Source organism: Peromyscus leucopus, chromosome 1 (assembly GCF_004664715.2).
Source record: "Peromyscus leucopus breed LL Stock chromosome 1, UCI_PerLeu_2.1, whole genome shotgun sequence".
Classification (NCBI taxonomy): Eukaryota; Metazoa; Chordata; class Mammalia; order Rodentia; family Cricetidae; genus Peromyscus; species Peromyscus leucopus.
In genome coordinates, this window is record NC_051063.1 from 46,899,079 (window position 1) to 46,913,766 (window position 14,688).

A 14,688-nucleotide genomic window follows, 5' to 3' on the forward strand; every position below is an offset into this window, starting at 1 on the left:
ACATGTCAAAGCTACAAGGCCATCCAGAGGCTAATGATGGGGCTGGAGAGATGGCTCGGTGGTTAAGAGTGCTTAGTGAACAACCATGAAGATGTGAGTTTGGATGCCAGTACCTGTGTGACAAGATTGATAGGGTCTTGCTGCGAACCTGCAAACCCTACCACCCTCACACTGTGGGAGGAGAGGGGTTGTGCAGGCAGGAAGATTTCTGCTGGCTGTCAACCTAGGATGGGGAGATAAGCTCCAGGTTCAGGGAGAGACCCTGCCTCAAAGGAATAAGGCTGAAAGTACTAGAAGACACCTGATACCTTCCTCTGCTCTTGTACCTGCACATCCATGCATCCATGTACACACACACACACACACACACACACGCACGCACGCACGCACGCACGCACGCACGCACGCACGGCTAACAGAAATGACTCCCGAAAGGTGGTGCTGTTTAAAACCACAAAGCCACAAAAGGAGGTGGGAAAGAGTAGACTAAGTCTCAAGAACAGTCTGTGAACTGCAGAGATGAAACCCAGGGAGAAAGGGAGGGCAGAGGGATATGAGACAGGAGATGCAGAGAGCAGGCTGTGAGAACCCTGTGTTTTATCTGGAAACAATGAAATTACCACACAGTATTCGCTGTGTCCAGTTACTGTGAGCAGACGACTAGAGACCATTAGCTGTACCTCACGGGATGGATACTTTCCAACTTAGGGCTCCTATCGCTGTAATGAGACAACCAGGACTGAAAAAGCAAGTTGGGAAGGAAAGGGTTTATTTGGCTTATACTTCCACATTATAGTCTATCACTGAAGGAAGCCAGGACAGGAACTCAAACAGGGCTGGAACCTGGAGGCAGAGCTGATGCAGAGATCATAGAGGGGTGATGCTGCTTACTGGCTTGCTCAGCCCACTTTCTTAATAAACTCAGGACCACCAGCCCAGAGATGACACTACCTACAGTGGGCTGGGCCCTCCCTAATCAATCGATAATTAAGAAAATGCCCTACAGGCTTGCCAGAAGCCTAATCTTACAGGGGCATTTTCTTAATTGAGGTTCTCTCTTCTCCGATGACTTTAGCTTGTATCAAGTTGACATAAAAGCAGCCAGCGTACTTTCTAGTGACAATTCAAACTGAAGCCATTCCAGAGATCACTCACTCAGTTCCTAGCTCAGACATTCCTTCAGTGCAGTAGTTCTTAATCCGTGAGTCGCAACCCATTTGGGGGCCCTGATCAGATAGCCTACTTATCAGATATTTGCATTACAATCCATAACAGTAGCAAAATTACAGTTATGAAGTGGCAACTAAATAATTTATGGTTGGGGGTCACCACAGCAAGAGGAACTGTAGTAAAGGGTCCCAGCATTAGGAGGGTTGAGAACCGCTGCCTTAGTGGATCTTTAGAAGGTCCTACCTAAAATCCAAACTTCACTAGCAGCTGGAGGCGTTAACTTTCAGCACTTGACATTGAAAGCTGAGCCCATCACGTGAATCGGGCCCTCAATCGAGACTGCTTTGTATTAGTTTTAATTGAAATCACATACTGGTAAATTTCATATAAACCCATAGATTCTAAGCTTGTGAAAATCTGGCAATTGTGGACCTTAGATTTCCATATGGCAACCATCAGCACCAGCTGAGGAAACTCGGTCCCTCTCAGTGAGAAACATACCACCCACTTGGCCACAAGCTCCATCATGCTCTAACAGCCCAGCACAGAAACCCAGTATCAGCACTACTTGTCATCACTCCTACAGTGACTCAGCTTACTACTTCACCCTCTACTCAGCCTCTAGTTGCTTCCTGGGTCTCACACACAAATGAGCTTGGGACTGGAGGCTCAGCTCAAGGCTGTGCAAAGCACAATTATAAGTAAAGCCCTTTATGACAGGCTGAGGTGGGATCCCATGGTGATAAAGCCCTGGGTTCAATGCCCAGCACCAAAGAAAAGAAATACTTCCTAGATAGGATTACCAGACACCTTTGTTTGCCCAGGTCAGTAATCTATTGCCTCTTAACCATGGAAAGCACCCCATTTTGTTCTCAAGTGTTCCAGCCAGCCTGGAGTGATGGTGCACACCTACAATCCCAACACTCACGACACCAAATCAAAGTTGAAGGCCATTCTGGGCTCCATCATGAATTCAAGGCCAGCCTAGGCTACCAAGGAAGACCTTGCAACAAGAGAAGGAAGAAAAGTAAGAGTTCCATACTGGATGATAAATTAATTGTGCCCTATGACAGATGTGAGAGTTTCAACCAAGCATCGGTCATTGTTTTACATGTTCTGAGGCACTGATAATTTTTCCCCTCTCCCCTTTGAAGGAAAAAAAAAAAAAAAGCTCTCTATTCAAATAATTTTCTAACTTCCCCTTTGGGCTAGGGCTGCAGGTCAATTTCCCCATTGCCACACAACACTTGCCCCTTGGAGCTGGCTACTAAACCCAGGGCCAGCAATCAACCCAGCTCACCAACAGCTCAGAACTTTATTTGCCAGGACGTGGTACTGACTTTCAACCTCTTACCTACCACATACCCTGGAGGGAGGGGGTAAAATACACACAGAGCCCCACTCCATCTCAAAACACAGAATGATCCGGAAATACTCATGCACTCGTTCATTTTACTTTATTTTGTCCTGGAGGCCAAACCAGGGGTCTCTGGTATGTTAAGCATACATTCTTACTACCAGGCTACACCAGCAGCCCCTAACCTCTGCTTTTTCCATTTCCCAGCAAAGCCTAATTGATGCTCCCTGGGTTTGGAAACTTCAAAGGGAATGTTGACTGCTTCTTTTCCCAACACTGCCTTCCTGAATGAAGTTAAATTACTAGACAGACAATAAACACTTAAACCTAAAAGTCCAGCCCCTCAAGAAACAACGTGCAGGACTTACACGGCTGCACATAGGAGCCCCTTTAAAGACACATCAGTTAGAATGGTGTTTCTCTCTGTGTCTGTCTCTCACTACAACAGGGGAAGGAGAGAAAGGAAGGAAGGAAGAGAAAGGAAGGAAGGAAGGAAGGAAGGAAGGGAAGGAAGGAAGGAAGAAGGAAGGAAGGGAAGAAGGAAGGAAGGAAGGAAGGAAGGAAGAGGGAAGGAAGGAGGGAGGGAAGGAAGGAGAGAGGAAGAAGGGAAGGGGAGGGGAGAGGAGAAGGAAGGGAGGGACAGAAGAAGGGGCAGGAGGGAGAAAGGGATAGAGGGAGGGAGGGAGGGAGAAACAGATATAGAAAGAGAAGGAGGGAGGAAGGGAGGGAGAGAAGGAGGGAGGGAGGGAGGGAGGGATGGAAGGAAGGAAGGAGGAAGGGGAAGGCAGGAGGGAGAAAACAGCCCTATCAATGCTGGTCAACCTCTGAGAAAGAACTGAAGTCAAGTATTATAAAAGACATGTCAGCCCAGATGTCTAACACACTCAACATGGTTCCCATTTTGGCCTGACCAGAAAACTCACAGCTAAACTCAGTGTGCAATTACAGAAACCAACTGATTTAACATTCCTGAAACACTGCTGTTTCCGCTTCTATGTTCCAAATATTTCGTTAAATCTTAAGTATGTCCTTGTGTTTTAAATATCAGAAGTGTCTGTTTTTGGTGTTGTAAACTGCCTTACATCCATGCAGAACAAAGTGAGAAAGGAAGCATAAATACGATGCATCTCCAGACGAACAAAACACAAAATTCAAGTTCCATTGCAATGGCATGCAGACCTTTAAGCACAGTCTCTTGATCTAACGGCCATGTCAGTGTTTTTAGGTATAAATCTGACAGTCTAAACTGGAGGCGGGGTAACACAAAAGCCGCCCGCCTGCCACATTTAAATGCTGAATGTGAACTCCTCCCTGGGTCTCTCTTGGCTTGCAGTTTGTGGGTCCAGGCTGCCACCCAGACCTTGAAGCCACATCAAAGCCACAAACACTGCATGAGGATACATAGGCTGGCCTGAAACAATACGACTTCAAAATGTTCTTGGTTAGTCTATAACCACTTTCTCCGGAAATGAGGCAATTAAGTAGGCTGGGTGCTTGTAGATGAGCTGTGTCCTAACCCAGCTTCCCTTCATGCACAGTGTAAAAGAAAGTCAGTTCGCAGAGGTGGAAGTTCAGAGAGACTGGCTGCTATCTTGGTCCAAGCAATCACCATTCTGAAGACAGAAAGGCTGCCAGTAAAGAGAATACCCTAATCTCTCAGTAAGAGACATCAATTCTCAAGTGTCCAAAAGCCTACAATGATTATGCATGCTTTAAAGCAATTCTAACCACTGCTGCCCACAACCAAAACCTGACATTCACTTTTGCAAACTACTCTGGCTGTTTCTGTTCCTTCACTGATTAAATGAAATTGAAAACCATATCGATCTCATTAGGGTGTTGAAAAGGTGTTCTTGAAGGGTTCAAAACAGTGTCAGGGCTGGAGAGATGGCTCATAGACTAAGAGTCGATACTGTTCTTACAGAGGACCAGAATATGGTTCCTGGCACCCATCTTAGACAGCTCACAACTGCTTCTAACTCCAGCTACTCGGGGATCTGACACCCTCTCTGGACTCTGTAGACAGCTGCACTCACCCATACTTACATTCCCCCCCCCCTCCTACACACACGTACACATAATTAAAAATAAAATCAATCTTTGGGGCTGAAGAGATAGCTCAGTGGTTAACAGCACTGGGTGTTCTTCCAGAGGACCAGGGTTCAATTCCCAGCAACTGCATAGCAGTTCACAACCATCTGTAACTCCAGTTCCAGGGGATCCAGGACCACCAGACAGATACACAGTACACAGATACACATGCAGGCAAAACACCATACACATAAAATAATAAAATAATTTTTGAAAGGAAAAACTTTTTAATTACTGAAAAAAAGAAAGAAAGAAAGAAAGTAGCTGCCATTAAAACTTCTTTAACAGCCTGCCACATCCTGATGCCTGCTGTGGGTTATCACAGCACTAAGCACTTTACATGCACCACCCCCCTTCACCATTGTTGTGGGGTTTTATGTCATAGGACTCAATCAGCATTTGCCTGCACATTACTGTTGTTAGTAGTCATCTGAATTATTTAAAATGTGGGACTACTGGAGCAGGAGAGAGGCCTAGTATTGCAGGGGATCCAAGCTCAGTTCAACACCCTTTTCTGAACTCAATGGGTACCAGGCCTGCACATGTTGCACATATGTACATGCAGGCAAAACCCTCATACATGCAAAATGAAATAAGTAAATCTAAAAAAAAAATTTTTTTTTTAATTCAAAGCTATTGGAAAATTTGCCACAGGGAAGTTCCCAAGCATGACTCTTGATATTTAAATGGAGTCATTTCTATTAATTATCTGACTAGAACTGTAGGGTTATAGTAGGTATTTTAGCTTTAGACATATGAGCACTTCATAATACTTTTAATAATGTAAATCATCTCTGCATCATGTGCATTTAGGCATCTGTATCTTACAAAAGTCACACCTATGTCCTTATTAGCTGATCTTATATAGTAGCTAATGGATTTGATATAGCATCTATAAAAATGACGCTCTGAAGCACTGTTCAGAAGCTGGCCTCTTACAAGGTCAGTCTGTTGGGTTTTGTGCCTATGGTAGTACCAAGGAGGGAATGTGCTGTGTACACCGCAGACCTTGTGACTGATGAGTGTCCACTCCATCCACTAGGAAACTAAAAACAGTATTAACGGAGCCATACACAAACTACTAATACTTTTGTCTCAGGGTTTTGTAAGTTGTCCTAGTTACTGTTCTATTGCTATGAAGAGACACCATGACCAGAGCAACTCTTACCAAGGAAAGCATTTAACTGAGGGCTTGCTTACAGTTTAGGGGTTTAGTCCAGCATGGCGGCACACAGAGTGCTGGAGCAGTGCTGAGAGCTATATCCTAATCCACAAAGCAGAGAGAGACAGAGAGAAACAGAGACACTGGGTACCTGCATGGGCTTTTCAGACTTCCAAGTCCATCCCCAGCGGCATGTTCTCCAACAAGACCACACCTCCTAATCCTTCTTAAATAGTGCCATTCCCGGGTGACTAAGCATTCAAATATATAAGCATATGGGGACCATTCTTATTCAAACCACCACATAGGTATACTGCGTTTTGAACTTGGCTCAGCTGACACAGATGCATCTGGTCATGTTCATTTGCCATAAACTGTCCCCAGATCCCCTGCAAAAGCACCCAAACAAACCTTTCTCTAACCAGCTCTTAACTCCTCTGTTCTTCCATTCTCAGTGTCCACAAGGGTTTAGGACCCCAGAACGAATAAAACGTCTCCCAGGTGAGGCTGTGACTTCAGGCCTGTCTGAAGCGTCAAGGAGGGGCCATGCTCCTTCCCAGGATGCTCTGAGCTAAAGCTTACTGGCAACAACACAGGCATCCCAGCCAATCCTCACAGATGCAAAAGCCTCTCGGGTAAGAAGCCCAAGAGGGTCCTACTCTTCACACTGAGGCTTGAACCAGCACTAGGTTTTCCTGGAGTTCTACACTGAATAACACTGTTGGCAATCCAATATTCATTGTCATGGCTTATCAGGAGGCAGAATGGTGACTGAAGCTACCTGGCTGGCAGCCTGCTGGGCAATACACTCTGGTCCTGAATTCACTCTGGTCATGGGCTGTAGAACGTATGGAAGACCGTGATTAGCAGATCATAACAAACGTATTAGTAGTTATTAAAATATCTGACTTTAAGAGTCCAGGCCTTGGAGCTAGCTGGCCCAGCCACTCGCTGCTGTATGGCATAGGCAGGCAACATTCCCATGCTTCAGTGTCCTTATCTGTAAAATGAGGGCCTTCAATGTACCTACCTCACAAGTTATTCATGAGACTCACTGACGGAAGATATGAAATACTTAGAGCAGTGTCTTTCATATAAAAAGGCCTACTGTATATATTTCAAGTACTCTGATTGCTGCAAGGAGATAAAATAAATAGTTCTCATGTGAATCTTTTCTGTGTCTGTGACAGGTATGCTTTTATAATTAGCAATACAAGTCCATCTGAAACTATGCCTGAATTTATAGCACATTTTCTCAATCAACTTACAGTTGAAGGCACAGGCAATGCTGTGAGAGATGCTGGGCTCTGTTATTCAAAGGGTACGAATACACTTTATTTGCTTCATTTTTAACTTACATCCCCCACCCACCCGCTGTGTGTGCTGGTGTCCTAGGAGGGGACAGAAGAGTGTGTTCCCCTGGAGCTGGAGTTCCAGGCAATTGTGAGAGCCCTGACCTGGGTGCTGGGAACTGAACTCTGGTCCTCTGGAAGAGCTGCAAGCACTCTTAACCACTGAGCCATCTATCGCCTTATTTATCTTTACAAAGAAGGGATATGACTTGCACAGGGTCACAGGGTTGCCTGCTGAGCGGCCTAAACAACAGCTCTGCTTGAATCCCCACACTGAACACAGTACCAGGTCCCATCCTTTCAGCCTCTCCCCTTCAGTTCCCCACCACCGCCACCCCAGACCCATTAGAAATAAATCATGCTTTAAAAGTTAATTTTGTAACCTAGGCACTTTTGTTCACTTACAACCAATCACTCTGTTACAAGGAAGTTAAGAAGCAGTTGAGCCACCTTTTTCTAAAACATGTAAATGAAAACAAATGACCTAACCTGCAGGCTGGTGGACTTCCCCATCTACACAAAGTAAGAGACCAGCCTTGCTGTCCTCCACAGGACATCTGCAAGTCATGGCCTGGAGAGAAGGAGGCAGCTTGGGAGTCAGCCTTAACTGGGCCCGAGGCAGCAACCACCGGGTGCCTTTCCCAGTCCTGATCAGCCCAGGAGAGCACCACCCAAGATGCGATGTCTGAAAGCCATTGTCCCTCCTTCAGTCTTCATCAAAATTAACCAGCATGGAGCTGGAGAGCTGGCTCCATAGCAGAGCATTTATTGCTCTTGCAGAGGACCTGGGTTTGATTCCCAGCACCCACACGGCAGCTCATAACCACCTGTAGTTCCAGTTCCAGGGGCTCCAACACCCTCTTCTGACCTTCATGGGTACAAGGCACACACACAGTTCACATACATACACGCAGGCAAAACACCTATATAATAAAATAAATCTTAAAGTTAAAAAAGCAACCAGAACCTATTTTTAAAAAGAAAATTAACCTGCATGGTCAGTATCCTAGAAGTTTGGGAAGGGAGGCTCAAGCTTCCGCCTCAAGTCATTCTCTCGGATGCCTCTGCCTCCTGTATCCCCAGGTCAGCCTTGATCAGCTGGAGCAGCTAAGGCTTCTGAGGTGATTTACTGCGCACGATGCATGCAGCATGCAGCTGAGGTCCTTTAATGCACACAGGGCAGTTTTAGGCTTGTCTTCCTTTTTATAACCTGACCAATGAGCCCTGCTCTTCCAACCTTTACGACATGACGTAAAACTCTCCTCCAATCTGGAAACAACCCTCTTGAAAATCAAAAAAGACCTTCTGGCTACAGAGTAACCATTATTAAGCAACCCCTTGGGGTCCTCGGGCAAAGGGCACAAGCACTTACTATGAAACCACAGGCTCTTAGCAAAGGGTTCCCCTGGACTCAAGGGGCAAGTAAGTAGCAACTCCAGCTAAGAGTATCCCCTTATCACCGGCCCCACCTCTTCCTGCCTTTTTTCAGTTGTCAGAATAACCCAGCAGCGAGTCATTTCAGCATGGGTGTGGATTCTCTGAAGGTTTCCCTTGAAGGCTACTAGAGAAAACATGAAATTACACAGAGGGAACACACACACACACACACACACACACACACACACACACACACACACAGGCAGGGGGAGCCACAGGGTTGGAACAGGAACCAACAGAAAAATATTTCAGAGAGCAGTTAAATACTATGTGACTTCAGCAGCAGGGAGTCAAAGGCAAGCCTTAAATGAGATACTAGATAGAAAAAAACTAGTTTATGTCCATCTATAGTTAGAAATTTTGGCTGTGGTATTTAAGTTCCTCACAGAAACAAAGATGAAAGCACAAAGGAGTAATAGAAAACACACACACACACACACACACACACACACACACACACACACACAATGCTCTATATAAGTCTATTTAAAAACAGGCAAAATTCAGCATCTTGTGTTTTGGACAACTAGTTAGTCAGTAAAACTATGAAGGAAAGCACAGAATAATTACTGGATGTCAGGACAGGACTACATCATAGAGCTTCTATGAACCACCAACTTTGTATATCCTGATCAGGGTGTGGCTGTACAGGTGTTCATTTTACAGTCAGTGAAAATGCATCTAGAAAAAAAAAGAGTATCTCCAGGACACACAACTCTGGAGTTCTCTTCGGCTTCATGACTCTAACAAAAGACTGGAGCCAGTACCAGAGTAATTCATGCAAGAAAAAGCAAACATGGTTATTTAAATAAGAGGCACTCCTCTCCTGCCTAATTTTATGGTTTGCTTTGGTGTGGAGACTGCAAGTCTACTTACACAAAAACATGCTAGCAAACTGTATCTGCCCAGAACAGTAAATGTAGCACACACCAGCCAGAAGGTGGGCAGAGCTCTTTACCAACGCTCACACACCTCACCATTATTCACTGTTTACAGAGCACTCTACATTCTTCAACTGGTAGCCAAGGGCTGCTGTTACCCCACTGTAGTGATTAAAAAAATAAATAAACTCTGGGTGCTCACCTTAGATACCGCTTGGTAAGAACTAGACTCCAGGCCAACACTGGATCCCGGACCACCCATGCCACATTCTCTTTATGACAATCACTTTCTCATTCCCAAGAGGTGAACGGAGGCAATGAAAAGAGACAAGTAAATTATGCCACTATCACAATGTCAATGTCTGAGTTATTTTCACTTTTCAGTTAAAACACTTGCCAAAGGCATAATAAAGATTAGCCAGAGCTTTATCCTCTCAGGCCTGAGGAGTTTGCATAGGCATATGACATGTGCTCATTCAACATGAGTGTAAAGCATAAAAAAAATACATTAATCAGGGGCTCTGGATGTAACTCAGTTGGTAGAGCGCTTGCCTAGCATGAATGACATCTGGGTTCAATCCCCTGCACTACATAAACCTGCCATGTGCCATACATCCCAGCACTCATAAGGCGGGAGGCAAGAGGATCAGAAGTTCAAAGTCTTCCTTGGCTATATACAGAGTTCAAAACCACCCTGAGATACATGATAAGTCTATCTCAAAAAAGAAAAAAAAAAAAGGGAGTAAAATTAATTAATGCATGAAAGACCAAAGCAACGGATTCAGTGTGTTTCCCACTCCATGCCATCTTCATTTTTACACTGTGCCGAATGCATCACTCTGCTATATTCCCAGCTGGTGTTAAGACTTTCAGAAGCAGCCAAAATGACAAGCCAAGACTACCCTTCCAACAGACTGCCAATATATCCTCCCCTGATTAAAAAGAAAGTTCTTGGAAGTGGAGAGGACTGACAGACAGGTTAATTATAGACACAAAGAGCGGGAACAACTGGACTATGAGGTAACCAACTCTAAATGTGCAGAGGCAATGCCCTCCGTGGGCTAGCATTTGTATTCTGTCTGCAAGGATACACTATTCACAGACAATTGCAGTCCTGAGGCAGGCCTAATGTAAGAGATCCAGGCAGCGTAAAACACAGTTCCCACACTTGAAAAGTCTGGCTGGAGGCTGGGAAAACAGCTCACCTCTCCAATAACAAAGAAATCTCTGGAAGACAAGATGGCCAAGTGGAAGACCCAGTCTTAAAACTAGGCTGCCTGCTTATTTGGAGGAGGATAGTCAAAGAGCCGCTTGCTGGGCCCAGCCCAGCTGTAAGGAGGCCTGAGCAGCACCACAGCTGGCAGCAAAGTCAAGAGGAGGCAGAAATGAGGAGGCAGGAACGCTTCTGCAACTCCCATCTAGCTCCTTCAGCTACTGGAAGCATGGCCATAAGCTAAGAGGACCCATCAGGATCTTCACTTCCATTTCCATCCCAGAACCCCTCGAAGAAAAAGAGGTATATTTACCAGACTGGGGAAACAAGTTTTAAAGTCAGCTTCAGCAAGCAAATGTACCAAAGAATAGAATGTGGTCCCACTAGGCCAAGCATTGCTGTAGGTTTTTCCCCCTCTCCTTAATCAGAAGATATTCAGTAACACACACACACACACACACACACACACACACACACACTTCTATCTGAAGGGGCTAAAAACGTTGACTAGCACTGGGAAATAGTCCTTGTTTGGCCCAGATCACACATCCAAAGTGTGAACCTTCAAAAACTGAGCCTCGGTCTCACAGGGGGCTACGTTTCATTTATGGATCACAGGTCTAGCAGCCTGCGATGGGCCACCGGCCCTCCCAGAGATGAGGCCCAGCTAAGAGCTTTTTCAATCATCACCACCACTCACAGGGTTAGAACTGCTCTTTCCAGAAGGAAATGGGTTTATCACTGATAACCTGGAGGGCAGGAAAGCGATCTAACCACCTGAGGCAGGGCGAGACTACAAAGGTTTATCTGGGGTTATTTCCCAACTCCAGTGTTTCCTGTGAAAAGCATTACGAAGCTGAGAGCCAGCTATGGGTCAAACTTAAGAGTGTAAAATAGTTGTTTCAGTTCTTAGCTAAAAGAATCCCACTCGACTTCCAGGGAACTCCTCTGTACTCCCATTCACCTTCCAGGACTTTCTGCTGCTTCCAATCAGCGCTCCGCAACTATTCCACCTTAAAGAGCAGGGTGTGCTAACTCGCAGCGCGCGGGGTCTGCAGAGCTCTGAGTCCCCACACTCGGGCACAAAGAGCGTCTGCGTGCCGCGCAGAGCCACGCTTCCGGGGCGCAGAAGGAAAACTGTCGTTGGCCTTGGCGCGGCACGCACGGAGCCCGCTTGCCCCGGAGCGAGGTGGCGGGGAAGGGGTGGCGAATAGCACAGAAGGCTCAACGCTCAGCGCACCTTGATGCGCCCCGCTGCGATCCCCGCCGGCTCCAACCTCCCCGACTCTCCTCGGAACGCCGCGCGCTGCCACCCTACAGAAGAGCCCTGTTCCCACGCGCGTCCCAAGACGCTCTTACCCGGGAAATGGCGAGAGGTTGCTCGAAGTCCTTGCCTCCCACAAGGCGGAAACCCCAGGGTCCCGGCCCTGTAGGACAATCTGCTGGGTGGTCATCTCTAGGCACAATCGGAGGGGGACAGACGGGCAAGGCACGGAACAGCACGGCGCGCAGGGCTCCTAGAGCAGCTGTCGGAGAAAGAGCGCGCCTCACGGGTTGGGAGATCCTGGAGCGGGCGGGGACGCGAGCGAGGGCGGAGACAGATCCGCCCCCGGTCGTGTCGCTGCAGCCCCGCCCGGCCTGCGCCTCTCCTCCTAGCGCGTCCGCTGTACCTCGCCAGACTCAGGTCGCCGGGTCGGGCTCTGCGGCTCCTCCCAACAACCCCGCACCTCCTCCCGCATCTCCTCCGCCCTATCCACAACCGCCCTGCCGCTCCCAGCCCCGCCCGAGTGCGCGCTAGGTGCGACCTGATCCGTGTCCCGACTCACAGTGGACTCTACAAACCCATGCAGTGTGCTTTGCAAAAAGCCAAAAAGGCTGAGCGAAGTCAGAGTCGTTTTCACTTTTGCTTTTTGGAAACTGTAGAGGTTTAAGAGGTACTTTCAAGTGATCTCACGTGACGCTTAGACGGAAGGCCCTCTAGTCTCATCTTAAAGATAAAATAGTTGAGGCTGCCCGAGGTTAAAAGACACCCCTAAGGCTACACAGCAATTTGGGGTTGCTACTGAATCACTTCGCAGGCTCCCTGGGACACCCTGGAAGTTTCCCAACGCTAATAAGACTATAATGGGGGAGGGGGCTATAATTAGGCTCCATGACTTTCCTAGAAACCTTTCCTCCCTGTTGAAGTTGGAATTGGAGGCAGGTTCTGATCTTCCCAACAATTAAGTCCTGAAGTCTGGGTGGGCCAATGCCTGGAAAGCGGTGAGTGGATACTCCTGGGTTCTAAGCTTCCTAACTGTTTCTGCTGTGAACTACCCCAGAAGCACATTCTCCAACCAGACTAAGTCACAGCTCATGCTGTCCACCGAGTGTTCGCTCACCCTGAATAACCCAAACCCTTGAATAACTCTAAGGCCAGCGTCAGAATGACTTCAATCTGTTGTGATTCGTCTCCTCCAACCTTGGCCACACAGGTCTCCTATTCTTAGCCTTGCCACAGGCCTTCATCAGGAATACCCTTTCCCCAGACATCCCAAGGCTGTTTTTGTACAGGTATCATCTTAATAAGGCCATTTCTCAGAGCCATTTAAACATCCTCTCTAAAACGCCTCTATCTTCCCTGCCTTAATTTTCTTCCGGTTCTTGTCTAATCTATAGTTTACTTATTTGTTTGTTCCACTCACATTCCTAAACACTAGTTTCAAAACCGGAAGGATTTTTATCTGGCAAACTGCTCACTGCTGTGTTCCCGGGCTAGAATGATCATTTGATGAATTAGCCAACCTCAGGACCACTGACTCCTCTAGACACCAGTTTTCCTGGTTCCCACTCATTCTAGAAGCTGGACCCAGGTTGAATGAAGTTGTAAAAATAAACATTTCTGTGTGTCCTTGCCGTTCTGGCCAACCTTCTGTGGGGCTCTGTGCACAGATTTCCACATGGGAAGATCACCTGGTTCCTCACCCAACACAAACACCCATGTTTGGGATTGATTTGCTCATTCTTAGTAATCAAGTTCCCCCCTGTTTTGTAGATCAGATCTTCTTAAACTTTTTCATCTTCAACTCCTTTTCACCCAGAAAAAATTTTACCCCGAGTCTATAGGTAAGTCTAATAGGTATACACACCAAACATTTACTGAAAAACATAAGTCCGTTTATTTAAAATTAGGGTAATGACCCTGTCAGTAAAGCATTTGACTTAAATATGTGAGAACCTGAATTTGATCCCCAGAACTCATGAGCGAGGCTGAGATCAGGACAGTCTGTGATCCCAGCCACTGCAGGATAGGTGGTGGAGATAGGCTCCCTGGAGCCCCCTGGTCAGCCTGTCTAGTATGCTTGGTGAAGTTCTAGGCCAGTGAAAAACCCTGTCTCAGACAAAAGGTGGAAGATACCTGAGGAATGACACCAAGGTTGTCCTCTGACCTCCACATGTCTGTTCATATTTGTGCATACATACTGCACCCACACATACATACCCCCACACAGGAATATACACAAAAGAAAATTCTTTTAAGGCTATTCTTTGGTATACATAATTTTACTGCCCGTATTAATGACAAAAACAAATTTACCTGCTACCTATGAGGCAAATGTGCTTGTTTATTTTTACATAAAGAATTAAATCCTGGCTGAATATTTGATATGCTAGGACATAGGGTAGCTTCATCATTTTCCAAAGTTGACAGATATTTTGATTTTATAATTGTCAGTGCCAAGAATGCTACTTTGCATCATGGCATAGGACAAAATAACAGGAATGCGTGTCTTGGGACACTTCAGAAATTGTTGGGAATTCTGTCCTAATCTCATCCTAACATTAATTGCACAATTTCTTATGAAACTCAAGTCAGCCACTCAAATAGCAATTTATTATGATTTTTTTTCGTGTGTGTGTGTGTGTGTGTGTGTGTGTGTGTGTGTGTGTGTGTAAGCATGCACATACCATAGCCTGCCTATGAAGATCACAGGACAACTTATGGGAGTCAGTTCTCTCCTTCCCACTTGTAGATTTCAGGGTTC

At 46.2% G+C, this 14,688-nt stretch overlaps 1 protein-coding gene across 1 annotated transcript in view; it reads right to left on the reverse strand.

Annotated features, from left to right (window-relative positions):
• Positions 1-12,213, reverse strand: part of Pdlim1 (PDZ and LIM domain 1) — a 47,049-nt gene extending 34,836 nt beyond the window's left edge. The window contains 2 exon segments of the mRNA XM_028889382.2: positions 12,023-12,093; positions 12,096-12,213. Of these exon segments, the coding sequence (XP_028745215.1) occupies positions 12,023-12,093; positions 12,096-12,117 (93 nt within the window). The 5' untranslated portion in view covers positions 12,118-12,213.
• Positions 12,214-14,688: the final 2,475 nt, after the last annotated feature.